General features: G+C 38.9%; 1 protein-coding gene and 1 pseudogene across 1 annotated transcript; one reads left to right on the top strand and one right to left on the bottom strand.

Moving 5' to 3' along the window:
• LOC145867089 (uncharacterized) overlaps nt 1-10444 on the top strand; it is a 31197-nt pseudogene extending 20753 nt beyond the window's left edge.
• Nucleotides 2577-8069, bottom strand: LOC123732914 (uncharacterized). Its single transcript, XM_082971155.1, has 2 exons — nt 7196-8069; nt 2577-3808 (listed from the first exon to the last, which is right to left on the bottom strand). The coding sequence occupies exons 1-2, from the start codon at nt 7482-7484 to the stop codon at nt 2922-2924; spliced, it is 1176 nt and encodes a 391-aa protein (XP_082827281.1). The 5' UTR covers nt 7485-8069; the 3' UTR covers nt 2577-2921.
• Nucleotides 10445-12467: the final 2023 nt, after the last annotated feature.

Here is a 12467-nt window from a genome sequence, read left to right as displayed (position 1 = left end):
AAGCACCTAGTTATTGGTACCCTTGATAATGATGAGCAAAAATTACTGTATGAAATAAATAAATTAACTTTACCCTCTACCAGGATATTTTAGCCCAAAACCTGGTTACCTCTCTGCTAGGAGGCTGAAACTTGGCCATAAGAGGATCTTCCAGCAAGACACATCAATATCCACAAAGAAATGGTTAATTGGGCACAAAAATCAACATTTTTAATGGCCATCTCAGTCTTCGGACTTGAACTCCATTGAAAACCTGTGGTTTGAATTGAACAGGGCAGTCCATAAGAGCAGACTAAATAAATCAAGGACCTGGAGAGATTCTGTAAGGAGGAAGGGTCTAAGATCCCACCCAATGTGTTCTCTAATCTCATTAAACATTTCAGTGTCGTTATCCTCCCAAGGGGAGGGTGCTGGAGTACTGAAAACATGGGTGGCAATAATTCAGACCCCAACCTTTTGAGAATTACATTTTAAACTAAATCTCTTTCTCTGAGCAATTGTATTAGTATAAAATAATATAATTTCCTTTTTTGTGTTGGTGTAACAATACATCATGTAGATGTATATAATGAACAGACTAGGTCTATACTGCTCCTACATGGTGTAACAATACATCATGTAGATGTATATAATGAACAGACTAGGTCTATACTGCTCCTACATGGTGTAACAATACATCATGTAGATGTATATAATGAACAGACTAGGTCTATACTGCTCCTACATGGTGTAACAATACATCATGTAGATGTATATAATGAACAGACTAGGTCTATACTGCTCCTACATGGTGTAACAATACATCATGTAGATGTATATAATGAACAGACTAGGTTCTATCCTATTCTACTGTATCTGTATTCTACTGTATTACTCATCTCATATGTATATACTGTATTCTATACTATTCTACTGTATCTGTCTATGTATTACTCATCTCATATGTATATACTGTATTCTATCATATTCTACTGTATCTGTCTATGTATTACTCATCTCATATATATATACTGTATTCTATACTATTCTACTGTATTTTAGTCTATGCCACTCTGACATTGCTCGTCCAAATATTTATATATTCTTAATTCCATTCCTTTACTTTAGATGTGTGTATTTGTTGTGAAGTTGTTACATATTATTGCACTGTTGTCCTTGAGTGGTCCAGCCAGAGCCCGGACTTGAACCCGATCAAACATCTCTGGAGAGACCTGAAAATAGTTGTGCAGCGATGCTCCCCATCCAACCTGACAGAGCTTGAGAGGATCTGCAGAGAAGAATGGAAGAAACTACCCAAATACAGGTGTGCCAAGCTTGTAGTGTCATACCCAAGAAGACTCAAGGCTGTAATCGCTGCCAAAGGTGTTTCAACAAAGTACTGAGTTAAGGGTCTGAACACTTATGTAAATGTAGGATTGGGCCGTTGTCATCAAACTTCCATGATTAGTAAGAATTAGGGTAGATTTATAGGACTATTGTTTTTATGATTCATACATACTTTCCTAACCCTAAAATGTACCTAAATAATCTACAAGATCAGAGTATTTTTAAATCTACCAGTTGGTTTTGAAACAGAGACGAATGATGACTTTCTTGAATTGATCCCTAGTTTCTGACTCCGTGTATTCTATTGAGTCCGTCAACAAAATGAGAATGAAAAGGTATTTAAAGGCACAACATTCTAATTAAAGGTATTACCGTATTTAAAAGAATGGCTTAAGATGAAATGTACTCTAAACCCTATTGAATGAAAACTCCATGACAAAATCTGTTGGCCAACAACTGTGAGGGTTTTCAGCCAGGTATCAACACATGCAGAGTGTGAGTAAGCAAGACATACATTCCTAAATGGGGATCGGCCCCAGTCTCCTGGTAAAACACCAGAACCCTCCCCCTACAGCATTTATGTTCATTTTGAGAAAGTAGCACTACAGTCTCCAGGTAAAAAACTACTTTTGGGTAAAAATAGACGCGACACCTGTCTATGAATTTGAGAGGTTACATTGATGCTCCAGATACTCAACTAGTCTAAAGCAGACCAGTTTTATTGCTTCTTTAATCATAACAACAGTTTTCAGCTGTGCTAACATAATTGCAAAAGGGTTTTCTAATGATCAATTAGCCTTTTAAAATGATAAACTTGGATTAACTAACACAACGTGCCATAGGAACACAGGAGTGATGGTTGCTGATAATGGGCCTCTGTACGCCTATGTAGATATTCCATTAATAATCATCTGTTTCCAGCTACAATAGTCATTTACAACATTAACAATGTCTACACTGTATTTCAGATCAATTTGATGTTATTTTAATGGACAAAAAATGGCTTTCTTTTAAAAACAAGGTTATTTCTAAGTGACCCCAAACTGTTGAACGGTAGTGTACATCTACATCCTCCCATGTTGCTGAACCACTGATCAATAACTCCCTATTACAGGAAAAAACACTATTTCCATTGGTTGTTAGTACTGTACTGACCTCTCGTCCTCTGTCTCTCTCGTACTCTGCCTTGTGTATTTATCTTCAAAATATTCTTATAGTCCCAACATAGAACCAAATAGACTTCCCAAAAATAATATGGCATTTACTTTATTTCACATTTATTTAATCAGATATGTCAATTGAGAACCAATACGCATTTACAATGACAATCTGAATGAAGAAATACTAATATCAATCTATTTAATAATTAACATGTTTGAAATATCCCAATGATATAGTGAACAACATTTAGGGGTTTACACCTGCATTCAATCAATCTTAAGTTCATAATCAAAACATTTTTTTTTTACTCTTTTAATCCGATTTTCGACATGATCATGTCTTGAGCTGGGAAAAACATGTAGACCTATTTTTCAGTATGATTTCATTCATACAATATTATTTAATGTAGAATGAACAAAAACACAATTTCTCAATCAAAAACATAAGTCAGAACACAGCCTCTCTATTCTCTCATGTGATTTCAGGTCCTCTGACTGGGAAAATGTCTTTCCACAATGAGAGCAGTGGTATGTCTTCTCCTCCTGTCTATTAGTATGTTGGAAAGGCTTTTCTCCTGTGTGTGTTCTCTCATGCTTTTTCAAGCTCCCTAACCGGGTAAAACTCTTTTCACATCGGGAACATTTGTAAGGCTTTTCTCCTGAGTGTATTCTCTCATGCGCTTTCAGGCTCCCTCGATGGGTAAAACTATTTTCACTATTGGAACAGTGGTAAGGCTTTTCTCCTGTGTGTATTCTCTCATGCTCCTTCAGGCTCGCATACCACCTAAAATTCCTTCCACAGTGGGAACAGTGATAAGGCTTCTCTCCAGTGTGTCCCCTCTCATGTGTTTTCAGGCTCCCTAACTGAGTAAAACTCTTTACACAGTGGGAACAGTGGTACGGCTTCTCTCCAGAGTGTCTTCTCATATGTATTTTCAGGTTCCCTAACCCAGTAAATATCTTTCCACACTGAGAGCAGTGGTAGGTCTTCCTATCTTCTGTGTGTATTTCTTCATGTTGTTTCAGGTACCGTAACTGGGTAAACCTCTTTCCACACTGGGAACATTGGAAACTCTTTTCTCTTGTGTGTGTCCTCTCATGCTCTTTTAGGTTCCCTAACTTGGTAAAACTCTTTCCACAGTGGGAGCATTCGTAAGGGTTTTCTCCTGTATGCGTTCTCTCATGTACTTTCAGGTTCCTTAACCACTTAAAACTCTTTCCACACTGGAAACAGTGGTGTTGTCTCGCTGGTTTGGGCGTCTCTGGGTCTGGTTCCCCTGAAGGAGTCTCCCCGCTGTCAGAGTGAGAGTCTGGTCCCTCTCCTACCAAAGACAGAGTATTTAGTTAAATATTAAACAGAGAACTGAATTAAACCTCCATAAAATAAAACTGTCTTCCTGTGAGGCTAGATTCCTCAAAAACCTGAAGTCAGTTTTCAGAACATTACATAATTTAATAAAAACTTGGTGGCCGCCCTAATAATAATAATAATGTAGAACATAAAATCTAATCCTTCTCTCATGTTTATAGGCTGAGCAGAGCTCTACAATAGGGAAAGGGGGATACCTAGTCAACTGAATGGATTCAACTGAAATGTGTGTCCCGTATTTAACCCAACCCCTCTGAATCAGAGATGTGTGGGGGGCTGCCTTAATAGACAGCCACGTCATCGGCAGCCAGGGAACAGTGGGTTAACTTCCTTGCTCAGGGGCAGAATGACAGCGTTTTTACCTTGTCAGCTCGGGGATTTGATCCAGCAACCTTTCGGTTACTGGCTCCTACCTGCCAGGCTACATAATGTCGTATTTTAGGCTGAGCAGAGCTCTATAATAATAGATAATGTCAAGTTTATAGGCTGAGCAGAGCTCTATAATAATAGATAATGTCATGTTTATAGGCTGAGCAGAGCTGTATAATAATAGATAATGTCAAGTTTATAGGCTGAGCAGAGCTCTATAATAATAATTAATGTCATGTTTATAGGCTGATCAGAGCTCTATAATAATAGATAATGTCATGTTTATAGGCTGATCAGAGCTCTATAATAATAGATAATGTCATGTTTATAGGCTGATCAGAGCTCTATAATAATAGATCATGTTTATAGGCTGAGCAGAGCTCTATAATAATAGATAATGTCATGTTTATAGGCTGATCAGAGCTCTATAATAATAGATAATGTCATGTTTATAGGCTGATCAGAGCTCTATAATAATAGATAATGTCATGTTTATAGGCTGATCAGAGCTCTATAATAATAGATCATGTTTATAGGCTGAGCAGAGCTCTATAATAATAGATAATGTCATGTTTATAGGCTGATCAGAGCTCTATAATAATAGATAATGTCATGTTATAGGCTGATCAGAGCTCTATAATAATAGATAATGTCATGTTATAGGCTGATCAGAGCTCTATAATAATAGATAATGTCATGTTATAGGCTGAACAGAGCTCTATAATAATAGATAATGTCATGTTTATAGGCTGATCAGAGCTCTATAATAATAGATAATGTCATGTTTATAGGCTGATCAGAGCTCTATAATAATAGATAATGTCATGTTATAGGCTGATCAGAGCTCTATAATAATAGATAATGTCATGTTTATAGGCTGATCAGAGCTCTATAATAATAGATAATGTCATGTTATAGGCTGATCAGAGCTCTTTAATAATAGATAATGTCATGTTATAGGCTGATCAGAGCTCTATAATAATAGATAATGTCATGTTATAGGCTGATCAGAGCTCTATAATAATAGATAATGTCATGTTTATAGGCTGATCAGAGCTCTATAATAATAGATAATGTCATGTTATAGGCTGAACAGAGCTCTATAATAATAGATAATGTCATGTTATAGGCTGATCAGAGCTCTATAATAATAGATAATGTCATGTTATAGGCTGATCAGAGCTCTTTAATAATAGATAATGTCATGTTTATAGGCTGATCAGAGCTCTATAATAATAGATAATGTCATGTTATAGGCTGAACAGAGCTCTATAATAATAGATAATGTCATGTTATAGGCTGATCAGACCTCAATAATAGATCATGTTTATAGGCTGAGCAGAGCTCTATAATAATAGATAATGTCATGTTTATAGGCTGATCAGAGCTCTATAATAATAGATAATGTCATGTTATAGGCTGATCAGAGCTCTATAATAATAGATAATGTCATGTTATAGGCTGAACAGAGCTCTATAATAATAGATAATGTCATGTTTATAGGCTGATCAGAGCTCTATAATAATAGATCATGTTTATAGGCTGAACAGAGCTCTATAATAATAGATCATGTCATGTTATAGGCTGATCTGAGCTCTATAATAATAGATAATGTCATGTTTATAGGCTGATCAGAGCTCTATAATAATAGATAATGTCATGTTATAGGCTGATCAGAGCTCTATAATAATAGATCATGTTTATAGGCTGATCAGAGCTCTATAATAATAGATAATGTCATGTTTATAGGCTGAACAGAGCTCTATAATAATAGATAATGTCATGTTTATAGGCTGAGCAGAGCTCTATAATAATAGATAATGTCATGTTTATAGGCTGATCAGAGCTCTATAATAATAGATAATGTCATGTTTATAGGCTGATCAGAGCTCTATAATAATAGATCATGTTATAGGCTGATCAGAGCTCTATAATAATAGATAATGTCATGTTATAGGCTGATCAGAGCTCTATAATAATAGATAATGTCATGTTATAGGCTGATCAGAGCTCTATAATAATAGATAATGTCATGTTATAGGCTGATCAGAGCTCTATAATAATAGATAATGTCATGTTATAGGCTGAACAGAGCTCTATAATAATAGATAATGTCATGTTATAGGCTGTATTTGATCCAATGTAAATAACATTTTGTTGGTGTCCCACTTCATCTCTAAAGTAATAATTACCATATTTTCTAAATGATAATTCTTTAGTTCAGCCTTTCCTTGAAATGGCTATTTTATTTTATGTTTTTTTGTAGACTTACAAACGTTTGCTAATATGTTCAGTCTCCCCAAAACGCTTGTCCTTTTGCTAATATGTTCAGTCTCCCCATAACACATGTCCATTTCATGTCAATAATGCATCTTATTTTATGTATTTCTCCAACATTATTTAGAAATCTGCTTTTTGTTGGTATACACACTCTACACAAGGCCTACAATAGACACACGTCAAAAGTTTCATTTATAACTTGTTTGCCATTCTGTGAGACAATTAAGTTGTGATTTTGTGGTGGGAGGGACTCTGATGGTATACACATGTTACAGTTAAGCAATAAGACCAGAGGAAGTGTGGTATATGGCCAATATAGCACGGTTAAAGACTGTCCTTATGCACGACGCAACACAGAGTACCTGGATACAGCCCTTAGCCGTGGTATATTGTCCATCTATCACTGAGGTGTCTTATTGCAATTATAAACTGGTTACCAACGTAATCAGAACAGTAAAAATACATGTTGTCATACCCATGGTATACGGCCTGATATACCACGGCTGTCAGCCAATCAGCATTCAGGGATTTAATCACCCATTTTAAAATGTAGCTTCAACATATTATAACATAAATTCCTAGAGTACAGAACAACATTTTCAAGTATAGAATTTCAGTAGCATGCTGCTTTAAAACAACACATTCGTTCAAAACCTTTGCAGTTAGAGCTCGTTTTTAAGACAGTACTTACTGGTGGTAATCAGATCTCCTGACTCCTCTGTCAATATGACAGTTCTCTCTCCCTGTTTCCCCTCCTTCACTTCAAAAACTACATCCTCCTCTTTCACCTCTTCCTCTTCTTTTACTGTAACATCCTCCTCTTCTTTCACTGTAACAGCCTCACCCTCTACTTCTTGTTTTACTGTGACATCCTCCTCTTCCTTCTCCTCTTTCACGACAATGTTCAGCCCCAGAGCTTCTTTCTCCGTCCAGCAGACCTCCTCTTCTTTAACAGGAGGGGAGTAGTTTAGGGAGCTCATGTTCGGGGATGTTAGCTAGCTAGCTAGTTAGCATGAGCGACTAGTTTAGTGCTAGGCTAATTTATCAAGCCAGCTAGTTGACTAACAATGTACCTATAACATTTAAATGGGGGCAATTAACTAGATGTCAGAAGTATATTTAAAAAACAGAGGCAAATATGCACAGAAACAGTCTAAATGTTTCGGCTGTTGGCTACCGAGGTGGCTGACTAGATGTTGTTGAAGAAGTGTTCCGTCCACTAGATTATACGTCACGCTGCAGCATCGCCTGAAAGACGCACATCGCCGTCTGCTGACTGGAGGGAAACGCAGTTGTTGTTGCACACAAATGTATTTTTCATTCCTTTCATTAAATAATAATATTATATTGAGACGTTCAAAAAGAGCAGTGCATATTTTGAGTGAGAATTTAAAACATACTGTCCTTCACATCTGTATTTAAGGCAGTTTCATATTCATTCATTTAAAGAAACCCACTGGTCACACTGGTTGAATTATCTGTCAAAATAGGAACTCTGCAGCCTAGTTGAACAGTGATCTATGTTCTATTAACGCTGCTGGGAGCAAACTGGAGAGTAGCTAGAGGAAAACAAACCTAACTGCATGTCCAGGCCCTGGTATATCATCAGACTGCATACAAACCTAACTGCATCCCCAGTCCCTGGTATATCACCAGACTGTACAAACCTAACGGCATCCCCAGTCCCTGGTATATCATCAGACTGTACAAACCTAACTACATCCCTAGTCCCTGGTATATCACCAGACTGTACAAACCTAACTGCATCCCCAGTCCCTGGTATATCACCAGACTGTACAAACCTAACTGCATCCCAGTCCCTGGTATATCACCAGACTGTACAAACCTAAGTGCATCCCCAGTCCCTGGTATATCACCAGACTGTACAAACCTAACTACATCCCCAGTCCCTGGTATATCACCAGACTGCATACAAACCTAACTGCATCCCCAGTCCCTGGTATATCACCAGACTGTACAAACCTAACTGCATCCCCAGTCCCTGGTATATCACCAGACTGTACAAACTTAACTACATCCCCAGTCCCTGGTATATCATCAGACTGCATACAAACCTAACTGCATCCCCAGTCCCTGGTATATCATCAGACTGCATACAAACCTAACTGCATCCCCAGTCCCTGGTATATCATCAGACTGCATACAAACCTAACTGCATCCCCAGTCCCTGGTATATCACCAGACTGTACAAACCTAACTGCATCCCCAGTCCCTGGTATATCATCAGACTGTACAAACCTAACTACATCCCCAGGCCATGGTATATCACCAGACTGCATACAAACCTAACTGCATCCCCAGTCCCTGGTATATCATCAGACTGCATACAAACCTAACTGCATCCCCAGTCCCTGGTATATCATCAGACTGCATACAAACCTAACTGCATCCCCAGTCCCTGGTATATCACCAGACTGCATACAAACCTAACTGCATCCCCAGTCCCTGGTATATCACCAGACTGTACAAACCTAACTGCATCCCCAGTCCCTGGTATATCACCAGACTGTATACAAACCTAACTGCATCCCCAGTCCCTGGTATATCACCAGACTGTATACAAACCTAACTGCATCCCCAGTCCCTGGTATATCACCAGACTGTATACAAACCTAACTACATCCCCAGTCCCTGGTATATCACCAGACTGCATACAAACCTAACTACATCCCCAGGCCCTGGTATATCACCAGACTGCTGTGACCATCCCACTCTGTCTGCTGAATTCTTTCTCTTTGCTCTTCCTTAATAGGATGTCGGTGGGCGGAGCCGGGAGGGTCGTCAGTGAAATGGGACACACCTGGGCTGGGGGGGGCGCTGGAAGATGGCGGCGAGTGTAGACGAGATTTCAGCTTGCTCCGAGTAACCTTAACTTTTATCCCTCTCAAACTTACTTAAATGTAACGGAACTTGGCTTATAGTAAACACAATAGAGAACAACACTTAGTTGACCGATAATTTGATTCATAACTTCGAGAAATGGAAGGAAAAAATGTGCGAAAGAGCAAAGGGAGGAGAAGGCAGTTGCTAGCTGAGCACTCATACGTTGGAGAAAAACCGCCACCTGACTCCTCAGGAGAAGAAATGGAGGATTCTGGACATTCGGTTGATTCTGAAAATGCAGTCAATAGTCCTGCACCCAAAAAGACACATAAAGAATTATCTTTGCGCGAATTACAGGTCAACATAATCGATGCTGTCTCTGCAAAGAGAAACGAAAGAGCCGATGGTCTGGAGAAAATGATACGCGAAAACACATCAAAAATAGTTGACCTTGAGACCTCTGCATTCTGACTGTACACCAGAGAAGACACACAGGAGAGAAAGCTTATATATGTGGTCAATGTGGGAAGAGTTTTGGTCAATCTGGAGAACTGACTTTACACCAGAGAATACACACAGGAGAGAAACCTTTTAGCTGTGATCAATGTGGGAAGAGTTTCACTACATCAAGCATTCTGACTGTACACCAGAGAAGACACACAGGAGAGAAATCTTATAGCTGTGGTCAATGTGGGAAGAGTTTTGGTCAATCTGGACATCTGACAGTGCACCAGAGAACACACACAGGAGAGAAACCTTATAGCTGTGATCAATGTGGGAAGAGTTTTACTACATCTGATAATCTGACAGTACACCAGAGAATACACACAGTAGACAACCTTATAGCTGTGGTAAATGTTGGAAGGGTTTTGGTCAATCTGGACATCTGACAGTGCACCAGAGAACACACACAGGAGAGAAACCTTATAGCTGTGGTAAATGTGGAAAGAGTTTTGGTCAATCTGGAGATCTGACTCAACACAAGAGAACACACACAGGAGAGAAACCTTATAGCTGTGGTCAATGTGACAAGAGATACTCTGATAAAAGATCTCTGATCAAACATCAGAAAATACATGAAGGAGTTGTTTCATGATATCAATGAAATAATGTCACAATGTAGAATGTTTTAACATTGTAGTTGGAGTATTTTAATGATGTCACAATGTAGAACCCTAAACGTTTGTCCCCTGTTCTATTGATTTCAACATGATATGGATATTAGCCTCAGGGGGAAAATCCAGGCTCTGAATTGAAAGAGTACTATTTATGTGATTTAACAAAAAGTACTAACAAAAAAAGAGTTGTGTTACACTTACCACGTTGGTGACCCACTTGAATCAAAATGCATCACTTCAAAATGTAGCTAGCTGTTTTCTACAAGTTGTCCTCTAACCAGGGATGTACACATTATTCCCAGATTCCGTGTGGTTTTTGAGCTGTTAGTTTTAACAGGATGTGCAACCTCATCTCCCTCCTCTCGGCACAATTGATTTTAGCATGATATTGATTAGTTATGACAAATAAGTGTTACTTATTTTAGGGACCCCTACATTTAAATGCATCACTCCAAAATGTAGCTGACTGTCTTCTGCAGGTTGTCCTCTAACCAGTGAGGTAAAATATGTCTCCATTTCCATGTGTTTTTTTAGTTGTGTTAGTTTCAACAGCACGTACAACCTGATTTCCCCCCTAATCGATATCAGTGATTTATTGCTACTTGTCAAAACAACAGCGTTTTTTGTGCTTGTGCAGTTTATAAGCTGCTTGTTTCAAAAAATACAAGTAATATGATTATTGTGGCAGATGTTTGTGTATATTGCACATGTTATGTTTAGGTTTTCAATTTATCCCAAACTGTTTCTGCATATTGGTTATTGATTTAGACACGTTAAAACTGTTTTAACGTGTCTTAATCAATTGAGGATATCCCAAGTGTGGTCTCCCTGAGATCCCAAGTTAGAGGGATCCCTCGTGCACCATTTACCCAGGTCATCAGGAGCGGTCACCAAGTCAAGATTCACATCCCCAAATGTGGTGGTTAATTTCTTTAAAATCAAATGAGGAGACCAACTTATCACACAAGTCAGAGTTATTCTTAAACTAAATCTTCATTCACTTAATAATGGAGCAGGGCAATACAACGTACACATACAAAATTAATCAAACGAGTGCTCTACGATAATGATGGCTGGTCAACAACTCCCCCCCAGATGATTCGTTGAGAGCCACAATACAAAAGTACAAAGGTATTTTACAGCCAAGATACACCCCTTTCAACCTACATGACTGGGACCTAAAAAGACACCCACCATGAGACCCACTAAATCTGCCCAAGAAGAGGCAAACAAAAGAAAATCCCACACCAAACTTAAAGACAGGAAGTAAACCAAAAAGGTGGAGCAACTAAAGGTGTTGACTCTCCACATGTATCAAGACAACTGGAGCACTGGGCCAGACACTCTTAAATAGAACCTGGACCAGCTCAGGTGAAACACCTTCCCACTAACGAGATGGACAAGCCAGCACAGGTGTAACACATACTGACTAACGAGGTGACACCAATCAGTGTGTCCTACGTGCTAACGAGCTAGACGGGCTAACGGGCTAGACGTGCTAACGAGCTAGACGGGCTAACGGGCTAACGAGCTATACGTGCTGACGGAACTAGACGTGCTGACGGAACTAGACGTGCTAACGAGCTAGACGTGCTATACATGCTAACGAGCTAGACGTGCTAACGGGCTAGACGTGCTGACGGAACTAGACGTGCTGACGGAACTAGACGTGCTATACATGCTAACGAGCTAGACGTGCTAAAGGGCTAGACGTGCTAACAAGCTAGACGTGCTAACGAGCTAGACGTGCTATACATGCTAACGAGCTAGACGTGCTAAAGGGCTAGACGTGCTAACAAGCTAGACGTGCTAACGAGCTAGACGTGCTAACGAGCTAAAGTTCAACCTCAAAACATAAATGGAAAAACCAAAGCCTGTAACACCTTCCCCCTTAAGACAACAAATATATCCTATATTTCTTTTGGACAAGTTTGCTCACCACCAACAGAAAACAACTTCCATTTCACATTATAATCAACTAAAATGATTCCCTTCTACAAT

Source organism: Salmo salar, unplaced genomic scaffold (assembly GCF_965601325.2).
Source record: "Salmo salar unplaced genomic scaffold, fSalSal1 ptg000206l, whole genome shotgun sequence".
NCBI classification, from domain to species: Eukaryota; Metazoa; Chordata; class Actinopteri; order Salmoniformes; family Salmonidae; genus Salmo; species Salmo salar.
This window is presented reverse-complemented; position numbering and strand designations above follow the sequence as displayed.